Source organism: Balaenoptera physalus (assembly GCF_965194825.1).
Source record: "Balaenoptera physalus genome assembly, chromosome: 7".
In the NCBI taxonomy this organism is placed as follows: domain Eukaryota; kingdom Metazoa; phylum Chordata; class Mammalia; order Artiodactyla; family Balaenopteridae; genus Balaenoptera; species Balaenoptera physalus.
Genome location: NC_138886.1, coordinates 47,869,044 through 47,889,596, shown reverse-complemented (window position 1 = coordinate 47,889,596; position 20,553 = coordinate 47,869,044). Strand labels below are relative to the sequence as shown.

Here is a 20,553-nt window from a genome sequence, read left to right as displayed (position 1 = left end):
AGAGTTATAAGCTCAGTCTAAAATAAACCTTTCTGGCTAATTACAGATGTAATAAAGCACTTTTTAATGACTCATTTCACATTAATTTTGGTTGGAAAAAAAAGCTGGTGGGCAAGCACAGACAGAAGGCTGCCTATCTGCCTGGAGCCAAAAAAATCTAGCAGCAAAGTCGGTAAGTACAGAAATTCTGCAGTGAACATCCTTAAGAGAAAAAATCAGAGCATCAGTGCTAGACGTGATAGTTCTTCTAAAAGGTGGATTATTATTTTTAAAATATGCTGAAGAAAAAGTAAAGACCTAAGGTAACTTTACAATACATTATTTAAGGAGAGGAAAGCAGGTTAAAACAAAATGAACACTAGGGGAGGCAACATAAATTGAAGAGTGCTAATTAACTCTGAATGATAGGGTTAAACATTAATTTTAACTTTGTACTTTTCTGTGTTTTCCAATTTGTCCATCAGATAAATGTAGTAGCTGGATTATCAAGGAAAAATTGCTAAGAAAATGAGTAATTTGTTTATACAGCATGTGTTCAAAGGTAATATTTGCCGACACGTCTATATAACGAGAAAATCTAAGGTACAAGATCATTACACTGCCACAGAACATAACCAAAGACAGCTCACCCGATCACATCCAGATTGGTTCAACTGGTACCAAATCCAGGAAGCAAATCCATTAACTACACCATATGACTCAAGAATGAAGAACAAAAGTCCAATTGGGGGGTGCCTAAACTAGATCATTTTCTAGTCCAGAAAAAACTCTTGAGTCTAAAAGATTATGTACAGTAGGGAAACTATAGGTTTCATCTTTAACCAGTTGAGAAATCTAAACAGACTGTCATTTGAATATAATACCACTTTAAAAAAAAAATCTGTCACAATACTTACCAATGTCTTACAAGAGTATAAACTGTACTCGCCTACCTTCAATCCATTCACTATAAGCTGTCACAGAGAACTTCTGACCATCCACAGTATAAAATTCTCTTTGGGCAAGAGCCTTTCCTCCACTACTATGATTCTCATAGTTTCTCACAGATTCATTGCAAGAAGTACTTCCACCATCAATGACACCAACCAAAGCCCAAGCTTGCCTAGAATGAAAATAAGCAGGTGCATTTGATTATTTGTCATGGTACTGACCCAAATCCCCAACACAGATGTTATGACAGGTGCTGTTAATTCTATTTCATTTTTGTCAACCCCTCCACCTCCTTTTCCATGTGTGGTTGCAAGTCCAAACTTGACTGAAATAACTGACATCACAGAAGAAAATGCACCTGAATTTTAAATCCTTGTTTGTCCAGCTCTGTAACAGGTGACACACTGATGACTATGACTTCAATTAATCATTGACTTCCTTCCTCAATGCATACCCATTTCATTCCTATATCATTCTGGGCACAAACCCATTTCTTTTTAAATGATTATTACCTGCTCTCTTTTCCACTCTCCTCTCTGCTATGTTCTCAAATCTAGCTGCATAATAGAATCACATGGAGCTTTAGGAATATACCCATGCTTAGACCCAGCCCACGCTGATGCAAACAACATCTCTACAGGTGGGGCCTGGCATTAGTCTGTTTTTAAAGTTCCCCAGATGCCACGATTGTGCAGCCACACTGGAGAACCACCAAGTTAGAGCAGTGGTTCTCAAACTCTGTAGGCATCAGGATCACCTGGAGGGCTTGTTAAATCAGATTGCTGGGTCCCACCTTCTGATTGTTTGAGGCGGGGCCATAGAATTTGCATTTATGACAAGTTCCCAAGTGATGCTGATGCTGCTGGTCTGGGAACCACACTGAGAACCTCTGAGTCACAGGTCAGAGGTTAGAGCCTTAGGTATCAACCTTAACTGCACAAATTGCAGGGGGGTGTGTCCTAGCCTTCAGAGATCCTGAGGTAAATGATGTAGGGTGGGCCCTGGGAGTGGGATTTTTTTTTAAGATCTCATGTATGCAAACAAGGCTGAGCACCACTCAATTATTGGTTTCTTAATATTCTTAAATTAAAACTGTAGAATCACTATCCAATAGATATAAAATTTTACATGCTTTATATCTATTTGCTGAAAGCAGTATGTTTGAAAAACACCATTTTATTTCTGTGATACTGTGATAAACATCCCAGGGACTTTGCTCAAGTTTGTGGCAAAATCAATCAAAAAAAAAAAGAAAGAACAAAGATTAAAAAGTCAGAAAATTTGCCTTAAGACTCCTGGTTTAAAACATGAGAAGTGGGGCTTCCCTGGTGGCGCAGTGGTTGAGAGTCTGCCTGTCAATGCAGGGGACACGGGTTCGAGCCCTGGTCTGGGAGGATCCCACGTGCCGCGGAGCAACTAGGCCCGTGAGCCACAATTACTGAGCCTGCGCATCTGGAGCCTGTGCTCTGTAACAAGAGAGGCCGCGATGGTGAGAGGCCCGCGCACCGCGATGAGGAGTGGCCCCCACTTGCCGCAGCTAGAGGGGGCCTTTGCACAGAGGCGAAGACCCAACGCAGTCATAAATAAATAAATAAATAAATAAATTTAAAAAAAAAAAACATGAGAAGAAAAATGTCAACTGCCTACTGTAGAAAAAAAAAAAAAGCCAAATGTAATCTATGCTAGACAGATGGCTGGATAGTCACGGATGAAAGTTAACCAAAGCATGCCTACAACCTTACAGATTCTACACCCACCCCTGCGTGGATTAGCTACTCTTTGGCCGACTGTGCTTTATACCTCTATTTATATTCCTTGATACAGCAGAAAGAATCAAACGAAGAATGTCTCAATTTATTATCTCCTGTGTGAGAGGGAAGAGGAAGAATATCAGAGGCTTCCTTTATTTACCAGAACTGCCTCAGCAACTATAAAACAATGTTCTAGTCTATTGATATTATCTCCAAAACACTCCTACTTCCCTCCTCCACTTGAGGAAAATTTCAGCATGCCAGAACATTATCTTCAAAGGGGCATGTTTATGTACCCTGGAGATAATGTCAGTGCAATGGAATGTTGGCAAAGGATCACAACTCTAATTCCTCCATCAAATCAGCAGCAATATTTCTAAATTCTAAAGGGAATTTAGAAACAGTAGGGAGAGGAACCCAAAAAAAGTCAAACAAAATATTCACAGCTAATGAACACACAAACCTAGAACAATAATGACATAAAGAAACAAAAGTTGTAATCTCCGGTATTACTGGATAGTGAAACAAAGTAGGTGTCTGACTTTGAACAGACCACACTTCCATTCATAGGTCTATAAATTATAGAAATATGTGTACATAAGCATGAAGAGATGGATAAAAGAACACTCAGAGAAGCACACTTTATAAGAGAGGTCCGAACTGGACAACCACCCAGATGTCCAGCAGTAAATACACTGTGCTATAGTCATACAACAGAAAATAAACAACAATGAAAATAAGCCACCCTGCATGCACCAACATAAACGACACTCAATAACGAGGCTGAGCACATAAGCCAGACACAAAATATAACATATTGTCTGCTTCCATTTATATGAAGTTCAAAGACAGGCAAACCTGAACTTGAGTGTTCTCCACAAATTCAGGGGAGTGGTTTACCTTTGGTGAACAGAGGGAGTGGTTAGTGAACAGGATGGGATAGGATGGGGGCTTCCAGGACACTGGCAACGTTCTCTTTCTTGATCTGGGTGGTAGCTACCCCGATATCACATGGTGATAAGTCATTAAACTCTACATTCTTGTTTTTAACACTTTTCTGTATATGTATAATATTTAATTAAATCACCCCCCCCCCCAAAAAAACCACCTCTAAGCCCTCCTTCTCTACAGCCTACACAGTATACTCCTTAACTTCCCTCGGGCTTCTCACCTTTGGGAAGCTGCTACTGATTCCCCAAGGCTCCTTCTATTTGCACTCCCATCATACCCTGTAGCTGCACTAAGTGTCTCATTGTATGATCCCCTTCTACTTAGGTCTCTGTTTATCCACCAGATTAAAAGAGGACTCTGAGACAGTGTCCTTTCATCTAAGCATCTATGGGTACCCGGCGCTTAGAATCCCCTAAATATGCCCTGGGTGAGTAAAAAGCATTTTAAGAACATTACAGATGCTTTTTCTTCACTAATTTTTGTCTTCTTAACTTTCTCTACAATATCTATAGATAATATTCCATTCCAACACTGACCAAAGAAAAAATAATAACTAGATCAACCAACCATCAAAGGAAAAAAATAATAACTAGATCATTTCAACATGGGAGTTTTGAAGTCCTCTTGCTTTTCACTGCAGATATTCCCTGACTTTATTGTGAACAGTAAGCAGAATTAAAACTTCTGTTTTTTTGAATTAATTGTTGAGCCAGCTGCTTCCCCAGAACCCAGAACTGCATTAGGAAATCATGATTAACTAGACTATGGCATAAGAACACAAGAATAAATTGTAGGAATGAATCCTACTATCTGGATGAACCTCATAGCCCTCCAACTTGTGCTTCCTCACATGTGCCAGGGCCCCAGAGGTCTGTGCCAATCAAACAAGCAGACTCAAATTAAAGGATTCAAAAAAAAGAAAGAAAGAAAAAGAAAAAGAAAACTGTGCATGTTCCACCCCTCCTCAATCTTTTCAGACAACTTTTACACCTTAGCACGGAATTGCGCCCTAACCTTTCAACTCATAAGGTGCCTCAATTAGCCTGAGTTTCATATGATCTTCAGAAGATAATAAAAGAAGGAAGTTAATCTCCTTAAACTGCCTGATTGCTTTTCAGTACATTTCTGTTCTTAATTTTTCACAAGCCCAATGCTAAGGTTCACAAAGTGCTTCATAAACCAAAGCCAAGAAAAGAACTTTGTAAACAGTCTTCTGTCCTCCAGTTCAAAGCAAGAGGCAACCAGATTTCCAAATGGTAGTGGCCATTCTGGCCCCTGAAGTCAGACTGTGAAGTGTTTTGTTTCTTTCTCCATCCCGCTCTCCTCTCACACAGACACAGATGCTAATACATAGCAGGAAGGAAGGTAAAGAGATATGTATGCCCACCTGTAGCCCAGTCCTTGGATCAGCTTACTTCCCAGCCGGTCCTGGATCATTTGTATGGTTCCTTGTAAGAGGCTTTTGACTGCTGAATCTCCAACAGCTATGGCAACAATCCGTCCTGGATCCTGGTCTCTCAGGAATTTCTGAAGTCGCCTACTTTCATTGTGGTATTCGTGGGTATCAAACCTCTCAATTTCCAAAATTTTGGCTGTGTCTGGGTCAATGACCCTCACATTGAGGCCCCTGGAAAAGTCCTTTTCAAAGGCATGGGAGCCAAAGGTCAAGCCTGAGGAATTCAGAGTTCTCACCAACAGCGTCCACGATGCCTTCTGTGCCCCATGTAATTCCAGTGTCCCGCCGGCTTCCACACCAATAAATTTTTTGCCAAATGTTGGCATACTTTCACCTTCATCTGACTTGCCATACAAGGCAATTGTCGCTTTGGATTTATAGCGGCAATTTTCTGCTCCAATATGAAGCGCCCCACCATCCTTGATCAGGATGTAACGAGTCCTCAAAGTAATATTTCTGGATCCATCTTTATCGTCCCCAAATACAAGCAGTCCTGCAGGGAATAACACTAAGTAAGCCAACTTCTGAAACATCTTTCTGAGGTACAGAGAAATAAATTTCATCTTAAGAGGGGAAAAAAGCACTTCCGCAGTTAAGTTGGGAAAAAGAATTTACTAGAAGTCTGCTTAGAAAATTGAACCTGTTTTCAAAACATATTAAACAAAGAAATGGAGAGTTCATATCTCAACACCCTAAAAATGCCCATGTGTATGAATTTCAATCCATTCACTTTAAAAGTAAACCATTTCTAGAAAAATATCTAAGACTCTACCAATCTGAATCTCACTTTCACGTATATTAACTCTCTCATCACTGTCCATAGTTGTAACAAAGATTTAGCTATGAGAGGTGACCTTCTGGAACTATTCCCTTTTCTATAAATCAAGGGTCTTGACTTGAGTGATTTCTAAGGCCCTTCCAGCTCTTGAATTCTACTGTTCTACCTTAGGAACTTTTCCTGTCTCCATGGTTAGAGTGACACCACATCCTAAAAGCTAAGAATAGTTTTCTACATACAGAACATCAAACGTTGCCCTGTAGTAAAGAGCAACCTTGCTGTTCCCATAGACAGGGACCACTACTTACCTCCATCCTTAATGACTATAGAATTCACTGTGGCATCTGAGGTCAGGCGGAACATATCTCCCTCCTTGATAACAACTTGTTTTGCAGAATCTTGTCCTGGATCCCAGTTCCTGAGACGGGGGTTTTGATCTGGGCAATTCTCTATAAAACAATGCAACATCGATATCCCATTAACCAACAATATGCAAAAATACCTTTAGCCAAATCCAAGTACTACCATCATTTATTGCAACCTGCAAGTAATGGGCTGATATATTTTAATTTCCTTCCATAAGGATGGAAGTCCCAGCCATCCCACCAAGCAGAGATGTGTCAAATCCTTTACTTCCTCAACATATAAAAAAGGTTTCACCACAAAACCAAGTTGCCATCCTCTAGTTTGGGTCAGAGTCCACAAGGTGAAAACAGAGTTCGCCTGAACTATCTACTCTGGAAATAAATCAACAGTAAGAGGCAAAACTCTGAATTGTTCTTGGACCCACTCTAGAAAGCCGTTTTAGAAAAGAAAATATGTTCACAACACACTGGTAAATAAAAAATGGAAATTGCTAAGCAATATGTATATTAGGTCTTCCCAGGTTCCTTCCTATGCACAGTGAATCATAAAGTAGGTGATAATAGCACTTCTTTCATTCCAAAGGCAGCTGCTGATAAACATCACTATCTTCAGACATGTACATTTTCCCAGCAAAGCTGCAAGAGTCAAATGGCCAAAGAATGACTTCTCATTTTCAGAGATGAGGAAACGGCAGATTAGAGAAGCCAAACCCTAGATTACTCAGCAAGTTGAGTGATATGGAAGTTCCCCTTTAAGAAATGAGGTTTACTTTCCTTGTAGCATTTCTTTACTAGAATTAGAATTTTCCTCTTGAGGGACTTCCCTGGTGGTATAGTGGGTAACACTTCGTGCTCCCAATGCAGGGGGACCGGGTTCGATCCCTGGTAGGGGAACTAGATCTCACATGCATGCCGCAACTAAGAGTCCAGAGGCCGCAATGCTGCAACTAAGAAGTCCGCACACAACTAAGACCTGGTGCAGCTGAAATAAATAAATAAATAAATAAATATTTCTTGAAAAAAAATAGATGTGTATAGTGTACATAGTATGTTAGTAACGTGTAAGAAATGTTAAAAAAAAAGAAATTGACTTCCCTGGTGGCGCAGTGGTTAAGAATCCACCTGCCAATGTAGGGGACATGGGTTCGAGCCGTGGTCCGGGAAGATCCCACGTGCCGCGGAGCAACTAAGCCCGTGCGCCACAACTACTGAGCCTGCGCTCTAGAGCCTGTGAGCCACAACTACTGAGCCCATGCACCACAACTACTGAAGCTCGTGTGCCGCAACTACTGAAGCCTGCGGGCCTAGAGCCCGGGCTCCACAACAAGAGAAGCCACCGCAATGAGAAGCCCGCGCACCACAACGAAGAGCGGCCCCCCACTCGCCACAACTAGAGAAAGTCCGCGCTCAGCAACGAAGACCCAACGCAGCCAAAAATAAATTAATTAATTAATTTTTAAAAATAAAATAAAAAATAAATGGAGTGTTTAAAAAAAAAGAATTTGCCTCTTGAATAGATGATGAAGAAAACATAAAAGTATTTTGCATTGCCACAGCTATTTAATGCATGAGACATTTAGTTTCTGCTATAATTTGGAAGAAAAGAGAGGAAAAAAAATCACACCAATTTTGACCAACTAATGACCAGGTAGTTATTGAGGATCAATTTGTCCACTCTGGACTAGATAGTGTAAAATTTATAAAGTATATAATTTATAAAATTTAGAATGAGCTCACAGCCCTCAGAGCATATAACCTAGCTTGGGAGAAAAAGCCGCCATGTATGAAATAATACTGAACAATGTGGTAGCTACTTTAGATGCAAAAGAGCTCACAGAAAGGAGGGGTGGGGCTAGAGTAACTGATGCAGCTTCAATGGAGCAGATGACACTAGACATAGATCCCCAAAGGGTGGACAGTATTTAAATAAGAGGAGCATGAAGGGGAGATAAGAATACCAGTGATACAAATATCCCTTACTATCCAAGTCCATTTGGTTGCTCATTTAGAATACCAAGATATAGCCTACATTTAAACTAAGCAAAGATAAGAATGGACAGGATATGCTTGCAAATCATATGAAGGTGGAAGGTATATGTTGGGGGATAATATGAGAAAAAGTAGAGACACTGGGTACATCACAAAGATATAATTTTCTATAGGAAGAAAATTGTGATTCCTCATTTTGAACTTGCACACCACTAATGCAAGCATCTATTTCTAAGCATTCATGTTGGCTCACGCTTTCTCTGAGGTGATAATAACCACTACAGTTAAAATTAGTCCCACTAGTTAAGACCTTGGCAATTATTTCATGGAATTAGTTTTTCTCCTAGCAGTTTCATAATCATTGATATTTAATTCTGATAAATCAATGATCATCACTATTATACTAAGAATAATTCTTAAACTTTTATTCCCATCGAAGAAACAAAACATGTCTTGACTTCGTTCTGACTTAATACTGAGGATTTCTTGAGCTTTTCTTCTGCTTCCCTCTCTACCCATAAAACATTTAGCTGGAATGCTCCATGATATCATAAGCAAATGTAGACCCCAGGTAACAAGCACTGTACCCAGCTACAGAAGGAAATCCCGAAGGAATCTAAGTCTCAAAAGATCTAGAGCCTACTATAATAGTTATATAATTCCTCTTAATTGTTTATAATTATTCCCCAGGAAAGCATGCTTCATTAGAAATTTTTTATCACCAAAAATTCCAGTCTGTTTTTTTCCAGTAAAGTACACTGAATGAGAAAATATATAGTCTGCAGAAAGCATCAAAAAAATAGCTTAGCTAGCCCCACCTTATCAGCTACCCATTTGTTGAGTAGTGGATGCATTATCAAAGTTATGTAACAGCAATAACCACAGTGAGGCTGATCCTGAAATATTTCAGCATACCAGATCTTTCCACTGATATTCTGGCCTTATACTGCCAAAATGTGAAACTAAACGATGTTGATTCAAGGAACCACATCAGCAATTCAATGTCTTAGCTGGAATATGAAAACATCAATTAAAGCCACAGATTTCAGCTCTGATTTTCCATAATCTAGCATCCCTTTACTGTAGATTACTTGGAAAGAATGAATCAACAGCAGTGAATTTGGTTATTCCTCTGGAGAAAAGGGGAGAGAAAGTCAATGCTATGTGCAATAATGGAAAGCAATGTTGCAAGTTCTTTATGTGGTCTACTGGCTTGGCCAGCAAAGATGTTGAATGAACATCTCTCTTACTTTAGGTCTATTTTCTTAGAAGTACTGACATTACCTCCCCCTCAAAACCTTAAAGGCTATAAGACCCCAAATCACCCATGAAAACTAAATAAACTAATATTTCTAAGTCTTATAACTGGTAAAATGCTTCTCAAACATTATACCCATTTAAGGAGGCACTAATTCAACAAAAATCTGTTGCAGACTATAAAAAAAAATGCAGACCAGTATGGTGCCAATCCAGTGGCCTGGTCTGCTTTTTCCACAGTGCTGAGCCCTTTGATTTTCAGAGAGACGGATAGGGTATATTATGAGGCCATTCTTCATTGGTACTATATTGAGGCTGACTGACAATAAACTTTTCAAAATCATTCAAAGTACTGCTATATTACCAACTTGAAAAGCAAAGGCCATTTAAGAAATTAAAATCTCCCTAAATGATGTTTAACTATGAAGACAAGTGTATCAGAACTTATACCTACTAATGGATGTTTTTCTTTAAGAATATACCTTGTTCCTCAAAAATATTGGAAGCTTCTCTTTTGGAACTGTCTCCCCAACTGGTTTCAAATGGCAGAACACAAATCTTATCACTTTCACTTTTTTTTCAATTAAATATACTTTATCACTGCATTTAGTAATTTTTATTACTAAAAACTTGTGCCAGTCTGAAAATCATACCTACCACAAAAGATGAAATTGTGCTACCACAGGATTTCAATAAAGACTCTTAAAATTACTATTTTGAAAAGAAATGCTCCAAGAAAGTCTTGAGTCCTGGGACAAAGTGGGAAAATGGAAAGGAAGAGCAATCCTTTAATTTTATCATTTCCAGTGGATTCCTTTAACAATTGCTCTCATTCATAAGAAGATACACCTCATATTATCTAATTATATATTAGTAAGCTAGAGCCAAGTTAAAATAACAAAAGATTTTTCAGAATTTATTCTACTATTTCCTTCCCTTCTTTCTTCTCCTAGAATGGGTTCTGTATGCACACATGCACACATACGCACTTACCATCTGGAGCATATTTTGAGGATATTCCTAAAATGACTGCAAGTGCAACAAAAAATGAAAAACTAGTAATAGCAAAGCAAATGAAAGTATTTTTGTGCCTCTTCTGCTTTCGGCTTTCTCTCTGGGCTTGTTGTTCCTCAGATGAGAAAGCAAAGGTGGCCCGGGCTTCCGGTCTGGTAGAGGTAAATTTGGCTGAAGCTTGGCTCTTTGGAGGAGGAGGGGGACGCAGTGGGACAACCTTCCCTGGAACATAGCCAGATGAGCGATGGCTGTTTCCATTCTGAGGTTGCAGGAAAGCAGGGGAGTGGCCCCTGGAATTAGTGGCATGCATGATATACTGTCACTGTGAAAAGAAAAGAAAATTAAGGCTCAGAAATGTGAGAATTGTAATGGCTTTTTTTTAGTATTGTGGTAAAATATACATAACATGAAGCTTACCATTTTAACCATTTTTAAACGTAAAATCAGTGGCATTAAGCACATTCACAATGTTGTACAACCATTACAACCATCCATTTCCACAACATTTGCACCATCCCAAACAGAAACTCTATAGCCATTAAGCAATAACATTCCCCCCTTCTCCCCAGTCCCTGGTAACCACTGTAATGACTTTTTGAAAATATCAAGTCAGCTTATATCCTGGTATAATAAACTATGTCAACAATCACCTTCACTAATCGTCTTCTAATGCCATGGCTCTTCCACCCTGCACATTATAATCACCCGCTAACGTTAATGCCCAGTGCCACACTCCCAAAATTAAGTCAGGAGCCAAGCATCTGTATCTTTTAAATGCTCCCCAAGTGACGCTAATGAGCATCTAGGCTGAGAGCCACTGTTCTGTGGCAACTGTTCTCAATTGTGCATAAGAATCACCAGGGAATCTTGTTAAAAATGTAGATTCCCAGGCTCTCCACCCCAGTGATTCTGGCTCACTTGGTGGAAAGAGTGCCCTGGAGTTCACATTTTTAAAATGTACCTTGGTGACACTGAAGCAGGCGGTTACACCTTGAGTATCATTACTGTAAATCTCTTCAAATTGATGTTACAGTCCATGTGTCATATGAGGACCATAGGTGGCCCTAACAAGTTCCAGTAGGCAAGCATGCATGTTTAGGTGTCTAATTTTTCCCCAAAATTTATCTCCTTGTAAAGCAACTGAACTATTTTTAACCATGTTATCATTTAACAGACTGTGAATTCATTTAATGAGAAAGTCTATATTATTTCTTTAAATCCCCAAATTTTGTTTAAAAAATAGTAGCATTCAAAGATTATGGTTAAGATGATTTTTAAAAATAGCTAACATTCATAGAGCACTTACTGCCAGGCCCTGTTCTAAACACCTTACGTGTGTTAACTCATCTAATACATTTAATTTGTCGTATTCATCTAACACGACAGATCTATGAGTAGGTGCCGTTATCCCCACTTTACATATGAGAAAACTGAGGACTACAAAAGTTGATTCGCTAGTTTACAGAGAACCAGGACCTGAACCCTAGAATTCTGAATCTAGAGTTCAGGCTCTTAACAGTTACACTCATGTGTCTTCCAAAACAATTGAGAGGCAATAATTTCAAAGAATCAGTTCTGCAAGGGTATAACTAGAACTGTGTTGAGTCTGAAAGGGCACCTTAATATTCTCAGAACTTCTTCATGCAGAAGTTTACCAGACTCTACATGATTCTTTCTTATCTAAGAGAAGCTGACATACACACAAAATGGCAGTCCTTTTTACTTCCTATATTCTTTATAGTAAGCATTTACCAGTTTTCAAATAAAAGAATAAGTTTTGAATGAAACCTTACTCTGTAACTTTGCCAAGTTAAAGAAAGAGAGGGAGGCTAGGAGGTAGGGAGAGAGAAAAAGAGAAAGAATGGAAGGAGGGAAGGAAAGAAGGAAGGAAGGGAGGAAGAGAGGGAGGGAGGGAGGGAGGGAAGGAGGGAGGGAGGGAAAGAAGCGCTGTCATTTAATGTTCTTATTTCAGCAACTGTGGATAAATAAGAAACATGATGTTCATTACTTCCCTTCCTTAACAACTGCAGCATCTCAGAGTCACCTGACTTCATTCAATACTCTTATAATTAATCCCCCTCACCTTCTGCCAAAACAACAAAAAAGGGTACTTCCAAACTACTCTAAACTACAGCAAATCCATTAAACACAAAATGTGGCCATTAAAGAAGCCACAAATAAGTGTTCCCAGGACCCAAACGACCTGGAAATTAATGGGGACAGAAAGGGAATCTAATCAGGAATTGATGCTGATTTTACATGGGGCAAAGAACATTCTCAGAGTGTGTCTGTCAAAAACACTTGCTTTGTGGGGTTTGATTTCTGAACAAAAGTAATTATTTAGATGAAGCTTAAGCTCTATGACAAAGGGAGAACAACATGATCGAAGGTGCTGTTAAAGAAACTGCTGTATGTGTCAAGCAGCAGACCAAAATAATAGATACATCCTGCTGGAACAAATGAGAGAGTATGACAAAGACCCCTTTATGATCATCTATTAACGAAGAAAGGACTAAACTAGATACTCTTGAGTGCCAGGCTCACCAGGGTGAGAGGGGAATCAGACTATAATCTCCTCTGAAAGGGAGTGGAAATCTTTTGTTTGAAGCTGAAATCACTTGATACTTGATTGTTTCAGGGTGAGAAAGGTTGTTATTACTTAACAGCCTGGAGGCCCCTTTTGTGGGAGATAATGTCTCCAGATGTACCCAAAACAACAGAAAAAAAGGCAGTGAGAGCCTAAATGAAGTCACCATCCCACTGGGAAAAATATTTCTCTTCACATTCACAAAATGGTATCCTAACATGAAAATTCAGATGGTGTCTGCCACAAACTAACATGATCAATAAATCAAAAATAATCATGGTATGTTTTTCCCAGGACCCTTCTGCAAAACTGTATATATATTTTTCCATATATTATGAGTCCATTAGCTCTATTTTACTGAAAAACATGTAAATACATAAGCAACAAATACAATCACTATTTTCCTAAGTAACACATTATTGAAACTATGTTAGAATAAATTTACAAGAAAATAATAATATGCAGATTTTCCTCGCAATTTATTACAATTTTTTAGTAAGACACAAATACATTGCTTTAGGATTTCACTTTACATTTATGAGCTTGCTTTAGTAGTATTATAAATCAATTACTTTAAAATATATTGATTGCTAGCTAGATTTCAATTATTCATGGGGAAAAATTGTCATTTCACTCATTCAATAAGCAATTGCGAGCTCTTACTGTCATTAGAGAATTGTGGTAGGGACTATGGGGGAAAAAGATAAAAGATATACAGCATCCCCAAGAAATGCAATTCCTAAATTCAATTTTATTATTTATTTATTTTTAATTATTCCAAGTATTTATTTTAACAGTATTTGTGTCAATGAAATAGTATAAAAAGTTAAACAATATTACACAGAGTCCTAAATTCAATTTTAAATCACTTGCTTGAAGGAAGAGTGAAATTGACCAAGGAAATATCATGAAATACTGTGATAGGTTTCCAGGCTGCTCAGTCCATAAGGTTGTTATTACTGGTAGCATTAGTTTGAACATTAGTTTATGTTCCCAAGAACAACGGAGAAACCTAATAGAGGAAAGAGGATGAAGAGTTTCCCCTGGCTTGCAAGCTTTATTCAACGCTAGCATTAGGTGTCATTTTAAAATTTTTACTACAGATGGAAGTTTTTACTTAATATACTGTTAATTTGTTTATATCACCTGTCATTTTTAAAAGGGCTGTATTTCTAGTGGAAAGCACATAGTATACAGAAGGAACACACCAGTATTTTAAGATATATTTTAAGAGTTATTTTGGACTGTGCCCTAAACACAGACAAACAATCCAAAATGAGGAATAACCCAAGTCATTCATATCAAATTTGGAAATACACTCTACAAAGCTTTTGGAGCATAATTTTTTAGATGTTCCTTAGAAGAATTATCTTGTGAGTATTTATTTCCTGGATGATTAAAAACCTAGTAGCCCAAAAGCCTTGGTAATAATTAATTTAAAAATAAAATCACGCAATTAAAAATTTGCACCAGGAATTTAGGCAAAATTTAAAGTAGATAATGAAAGAAATTACTAAAAGTACGAAAAAATCACATCAACTTAAAGATATGCAAATGCTGAAAAAAGGGGTAGCGTTCAAAACCTAGTACTTTTGTCAAATTCTCAGTTGCCCTCACAAAAAAAAATACCTTAAAAATTTGCGGTTATTTTAAATAAAATTCTTCTCTTGGATAAAAAGAGTGTATAAACTCAAACAGTAACTGTGGGAGGGGCTTACAGTTGGTAAGAGTATTCAATTAATTAATTTGATTATAAATTACAATAATCACAGAAAGTAATTTATTTTGAAATTTCAACAACATTAAAGGAGATCATAGTTGGGGTTTTCTGACCTATTAAAAAGGGGCATGATTTTAAGAAAACTGAGATAGTCTCCTATAAAGTTTTCAAATACTGTGCTATTTCATCCATGAAGGCTTCTCAGGATTCCACAATAAGTTCCCTGCCTGTTCTTCCCTGTACTCCATTTAAAACTCTTATTGAATCACCTTGCTTTCTGCCTTATGTTTCAGTTAATGTAAGTATGTGTCCATCTCCTGCAGTTGACCAAAAGCCTCTTGAGAGCAGGGACAACACCTTACTCTTCTTGGTATTCTCACAGGAACTTACACCCAGTAGGAACTCAGTAAGTGCTTACTGAACTTAGAACTTACTGTTTTCCTCTCTCTCTCTCTCTCTCTCTCTCTCTCTGTCTCTCTCTCTCTCACACACACACACACACACACACACACACACACACACACACACACACACACACACACACACACAGATTGGAATTTCCCATTTACTCCTTTTTCAACATCCTTGAGGCTCTGGGAAATTTGTCTAATTTCCATATTAGTTGCCCTAATTTGGGAAAAATTGAGAACATTTACTACTTCAAGCAAAAAGGTCAACGCATTAATTTTTACAAAATGCCAATATGCAATCTAGTGGGTGACTAAAAGGGTATTATTAACAACTGCAAATAGAAATTCTAAAGATAAAGAACATCAAACCATCTAGACAAGTTCAACTTTTCACAATATTTGTAAGTTTTAACCACACATTATGAAATGCAGTAGGTACTTAGGAAAAAGGAAATGTTCCATTCCACTTTATATTGTTATGCTGACAGCAAATAAATGCTATGATCAAAGGAAAAGTCTTCCCAATACAGAGAGAGCGGCAATTAATTCAAAACTCCTAAGAACTCTTTAAAAGGGCTGAGTTTTCATTTTCTTTCTACTGCTGAGCTACTAATACAGAAGGCCAGTTGCCTACCACAAGTGCTTATCACTTACACAGTGGTTGAGGACACTTGCCCTACAGTGCAAAATCATCCAGCCCCTCCAACCCAACGTAGGGGTGCCCACAGCCCACTGCTGTGCCAGGCATATTGGCCCCATCATACTGAACACCTAATGAAAATGCAATACTTTTGACTCATTTAAGTTCTTTTAAATCCTGCCTACACTTGGTATAAAAACTTATTTTTGAATGGAAAATTCAGGCTTGTAGGAACAGTCAAGAAACTGGCATGATCTCCTCAAGTTTATCTTTCTTTGATGAAGGACATAATTCTTGAAACAGTATCCAACCTAAAGGTCAGTTCCACAGATTAGTCTCCTTTCTGAGAGTTTCAGTACAACTGGCCAAAACCTGGCTAAGGAAACTTTTCCTTTTATTAAGATCTTAGTAGGTCTTTGTAACACACTGACTGGTATGCTCAGTCACAGCAAAAATAAAAGTAAATTATGTCAGGAAAGAGAGGTGTTTGTGAATTATCATGAACACAAATGATAATTTTGTTTATAATTACTAGTAATCATGACCTAACAAAATTCTTAACCAGCTCCTAATGGCCTTGAACTTTCAATTAACGGTTCTAACTTCCAATCTCCTATTTTTAAGAGAAGGACAAGAGAGAATAACATCAAGGTGATTTTCAGGTTTGGGTTTTTTGTGTGTGTGGGGCGGGGGAGTAGGAGGTAGGATGTTTCATCTAGTTTTGTTTTAGATTCAGAGTATGTCTGTAGTTGATAAACAATGAGCTCAACAATTCAATCATTCAAAACTATTCAGTAAGAAACAAACTTAGCAAAGTTGACTTTTAGGATCTTTAATTTCACAAACTGTCAAATATTTAAGTGTGATCAATATTCTCATATAAAGATTTTCAAATGCAAAGGATAAAACAAAGAGAGTTTCGGAAAGGGGGAATTCTCTTATACATAGTTTAGCAGAATATACTTTATTACATATTCTATTCCCAGACCAAACAAGATAAAACACATTTTTCTACAACAATGACTGCAAAGGAATTCAGCATAAATGCTAGGTCTATTCCTATAGCTATTTGAGAGAAAATAGACAGATGGTGGGAAAAAAAATAAGTTCACTTTCATTCAGAGATCTGCTTGGTTTTGTGTAACCAGACTCCCAAAGAAATGAATACTCTGAGACTTCTAAACAGGACAGTGCCTTCACACTGTCACATTCACACATTCTCCATTATTACCCAGCACTTGTCATAGCCCTTCTGTCTCTGTCCTTCAACTCTCCAAATCAGGATGAGTCACTAGCACCTGCAACTGTCTGGCACATTCCCAAGAAATAAGACACTTTGCAGAGTTAGTTTACCTGCATTGATTTCTGCTCATTTTACTAAGCTGATCACACCGAGGCCAATGCTCAGAAATACAAGGGGAATGCACCAACCCTGAATCATAAACAGCTCCCTATGAAGTGAAAGGATAAGGTACTGAGACACTTTAATTCTAATCTTCTACCTTCTTTTCTCCACTTGGTCAATTTAGACACATATGATGAATGATATGCTCAAAAGTTAACCTACTACTATATATAAACACCAATATGCACCTGACTTCCAGTTTGGTACCATATATTGTTCACATTATCTCCCCCCTCAAAAGGAAATAACTCTCTCAATACACACTAACTCTGTTAAACCACAATACCGAGAAATCACAAGGAATATTTCAAACATATAGTCCTAAAAAGACTAAATTTACTAAAAAGAAAATTTTTCCCACTAAGCATTTGAGTTGGAATAATTATTATTTAAAGTTAGAAGACATTTTTTTCCCTGCTTAGAAATTCACTTTTCATCTAATCTATACTCTCTTTGCTAGAAAACTATAGTCAGGAAACAGTAAATCCCTGGAAAACAAAAATTAACTACAAATACCAAGAGTTTGCTTTCGTGGAAAACAACGAAACAATATATGCTCATGGGTCTGTATTTAAGGATTTCAGATTAGCAAATTAGCTACAATTTCACTGAAGTGTTTATATCCTTGGCAGATTCTATTGGAATCTCCTGTTAAAATATGGTCCCTCAAAACAGAGTCTTTATTTATATCTAATGCCCAAAGTAAACCCAGTGAACACTTTCGCACTTTAAAGTAAGTGACCTTTAAGAAATAGTTTAATTCATTATTTTACCCCTCTCATTTATGCAAGGTATAGGAGGCAGATGTCTGATTTTTCTGCCACCAAATATACTCATTAATCCTGTCTTTTTTCATATCTGTTAGCCTGTCCGTGAAAAGCAATGCTTGACCCTAAAGCCAAGATGGCTGATAGAGCGAAAAGACTGGAGAACATTATCCCGGGAAACAAAAGAGAAACAAAAGGGGCAAAAATACAGATTTACAGACCAAGGCGGGTAGAAAGGGTGACAACTGAACAATATCTCACATTCCTCGCCCAATCAAAAACAAAATTTTTAAAAAAGAGCAAAGTACGTAGGCCTCTGGGTAGAAGTAAAGAACTAAAGGATAAGCAAAACTAGAGGATGATTGTTCTTCAACTTGGAAAATTGGAGAGAGAAGAAGAGGGTCATGTTACCTACCAGTTCTCTGCTCTTCACGTCTGTTTCCTTTCTTCCGACTATTATTCCTCAGATTCCTTTTTCTCCTTAATTCTTTCTACTGAAAGCTGTTCTTTTTTCTCCCCTCCCTCTCAAGGGTCTTTAGACCATCCCCCTTCGCCCTTTTTCCCCACTGGCTGGGAGGACACAGCAGAGAGACTCCCAACCTGCTGACAGTGACGGATGGCTGTGCAGAGGCACACAATGGCGGACGCAGGCATGTCATCAGCCTTGCAGCTGGCCTTCGAAAGAAAGAACCAAAGCCTAAGTCTGACCTGAGGGAGGCTGATTTAATTAAGGTCATAGCAAAGGGCAGAGCTGCCTGTGGGCTGCATTCTCTGCCGAGTGCCAGGGACAAAGCTTTAAGATGCTTCTCCAGAAGAAAAATTTAAGAAAGTCATGTTGGTAGAATGTTGAAAGGTGGGGAAAACAGAAAAGACAACAGAGATGTGTTTGATAAATAAGTATAGGTGTACCAAAAGTTTATGATCCAGTGATATACAGACATCAAAATGCAGTGACAGTAGAAAACATATACCAAGTATGTTTTGACATGCCTTTCAAACTAAGAAACATCCCAGATGAATAATGAGATGCCCAGACTGAAGTGATCCAGGCTACTCAATCCAACATCAAAGCAAAGTTTCTATTAATGGCAGGGGCAGGAGCAGAATCCAAATGTATATATATTTTTTAACCTACAACACATAGTCTATTTTTCATACAATATATTTAAGAGAAAAGCCTTACCAAACAGGGAATGCATTCAGGTTTGGGGATTGCTTATGAGACAAGGATTTTGCTAGATGATTGGGACCCAGTGGTGCAAAAAATATACATGATCTCTACCTTCAAGAAGTGCATAGCCTAGCGTTGGGGGGGGGGGTGTCAGACGATGACACAGGTAAACAAGTAATTACAATATATGTTGAGGCAAAGACACTGGGCTGGGGTGTCTAAAGAGGTGATAGCCTGATTTTATTAAATCCCAAACTTACTTACCCAAATGTATACCATCAGACTACTACTAATACCTTCCTTTGCATGTGTGAACTAAAATCTACCACTGAACTCTGCCCCTAAAATGACAACACACTGCCCAACAATAACCAATATAGGGAGAAAACAACAAACTCATGATGTCTTTCGTAGGCTCCAGAAGGCTGGCTGGCAGGTGTCACCTGCAGCTGAGTTCCTGAGTTCCTGGCCAAAATACAAAAAAAAACAGTCCCTGTCCTCCTAGGGCTTGTGAAACCTAGGCCTACCATAGGGACCATATTACACGCCTTCCACAGTCTCCTTGACATTTGTCAAATTCAGGGGTACCAGAGAGTCAAAAGGCAGGACCCCCAGTGAACGAGCAATTACTCAGCACCGGAGCAGAGGCTGGACTTTGCATGGCTGAACAGGGATAGAATACTGCCAGCAGGAGCAGGACAGGTAAACAGGGGCTGAGTAATGAGCTCAAGTGATGAGGACAAGCACAAACAGGGAGCAAGAAGAAATGCTTTAAGGCTAAAGCCAAGTTCAGACGACATGGTAACCAGGCAGCTGGGGAAGGTTATCCATGAACTGACCATATACTGTGAAGGGGGGCCATATGGTAAGGACAGGCACTTGGGCAAGCAGAAACTAATATCCATCAAAAGATGTCATTAATCATGCGGATAAGACGATTTATCTCTCATTTGGCCTTTTCACCTATACCTTCATACACAGCCCACTTGCTACCAAATTGCTAGCTTCTCAACATTACTAGCACTTCATTCTGTCTGAGTACATGGCATTGGATGGTTGGGGAATGGCTATCACCAAGTACCTATTGAACAATTAAAGCCATATCTTTTGCATTAATGAAGTATAATATTTTTTAAATCCTCATACAACGTTGACTTTATAGTGGTGGCACTGGCGGTATTAAAAACAATGGTATGGGGCTTCCCTGGTGGCGCAGTGGTTGAGAGTCTGCCTCCCAATGCAGAGGACACGGGTTCGAGCCCTGGTCTGGGAAGATCCCACGTGCCGCGGAGCAGCTGCGCCCGCGAGCCACAATTACTGAGCCTGCGCGTCTGGAGCCTGTGCTCCGCAAGGAGAGGCCGC

The 20,553-nt window shown here is 38.6% G+C and overlaps 1 protein-coding gene across 6 annotated transcripts in view; it reads right to left on the bottom strand.

The window, feature by feature from the left end:
• Positions 1-20,553, bottom strand: part of CEMIP2 (cell migration inducing hyaluronidase 2) — a 78,753-nt gene that overhangs the window by 50,603 nt on the left and 7,597 nt on the right. For 5 of the 6 annotated variants that reach the window (XM_082470836.1, XM_082470835.1, XM_082470834.1 and 2 more), the window contains 4 exons: positions 10,471-10,813; positions 6,175-6,315; positions 5,020-5,581; positions 933-1,102 (listed from right to left, as the gene is read on the bottom strand). In XM_082470836.1, coding sequence (XP_082326962.1) covers positions 933-1,102; positions 5,020-5,581; positions 6,175-6,315; positions 10,471-10,801 — 1,204 coding nt within the window. In that variant the 5' untranslated portion in view covers positions 10,802-10,813. The remainder of the gene's footprint in view (positions 1-932; positions 1,103-5,019; positions 5,582-6,174; positions 6,316-10,470; positions 10,814-20,553) is intronic. The other variant, XM_082470838.1, reaches the window with a different exon arrangement.